This window comes from Apis dorsata, unplaced genomic scaffold (assembly GCF_000469605.1).
Source record: "Apis dorsata unplaced genomic scaffold, Apis dorsata 1.3 scaffold_486, whole genome shotgun sequence".
In the NCBI taxonomy this organism is placed as follows: domain Eukaryota; kingdom Metazoa; phylum Arthropoda; class Insecta; order Hymenoptera; family Apidae; genus Apis; species Apis dorsata.
The window spans coordinates 1,004,746-1,005,769 of NW_006263721.1; the positions used below are offsets into that span (position 1 = coordinate 1,004,746).

General features: G+C 19.4%; 1 protein-coding gene across 1 annotated transcript in view; it reads right to left on the reverse strand.

Annotated features, from left to right (window-relative positions):
• Positions 1-1,024, reverse strand: part of LOC102676874 (glucose-6-phosphate 1-epimerase) — a gene marked incomplete at its 5' end in the record, with an annotated part of 32,310 nt that overhangs the window by 30,583 nt on the left and 703 nt on the right. The window contains one exon of the mRNA XM_006620192.1: positions 514-565. Within this exon, the coding sequence (XP_006620255.1) occupies positions 514-565 (52 nt within the window). The remainder of the gene's footprint in view (positions 1-513; positions 566-1,024) is intronic.

Consider the following 1,024-nt stretch of genomic DNA (forward strand, 5'->3'; position numbering starts at 1 on the left):
TATATTATTATAATATTATAAATATTGTACTATATTACGATATAAATTAATAAATATATATACATATATATATACATATACAAATTGTTATATATTCATATTTAAGAACAATTTATTTAATTTAATTATTTTTAAAATATATTATTTAATTAAATTATTATCACATTTTCATTAATAAATATTTTTTAATTCTCAAAATAAAATATTTAACAAAGATATTAACATATTCAAATCTATAAAAATGTTCTAACTTTTTATTATGTAATTAACTATATTATGCAATATCAAATAATAATATATTAAAAGCGTAATGCATATTTTTATTACAAATAAGTTTTTATAAAATAAATATAGAGATCTAGAATATAAAAATATAGAAAAGAATCCATTATTCATAAAGTTTACATTTTAACGATATTACAAATAATTTATATTGAGAATGCGAAATCACATGTTTCGTTGTAATTAATTATAGAATTATCAATATAAATATTATAGAAATTATGAACTTACCTTACAAACAGTTGTTCTTGATTATTTACTCTCCAGGATACCACGGTAGCTCCTAGAAAATGGAAAATATTGGTCAAAATTTGAATTCAGCTTTTTATTTGCAAAAATTATGACTTTCTATTTAATATTATTTCGCATAGAATTGAACTCTACCGCCGCGCACTTGTCATCTAGATAAATATATTCAAAAATTTAAAGAAAACCTACGGCGTGTTTACAATAATGTCATAACTAACACTGTTTAAAAGAAATTTAAATATATTTGATGCATAAAAATATATAATAATAATTAGAAAAAAATAGCATATTAAATTTTTAGATAAACTGTAAATATTCAATATGTAAATAGATATGTATGAATTCATAAATAAACATATGAAAACAGCACAAAAACTGGAGGTTAGGCTTGAGTAAAGGCGCGCACACACTTTATTTTCTTCTTAAACGAAATATAAAAATACGACACAAATCTGAGAACGATATATTGTCAATATATATATATATATATATA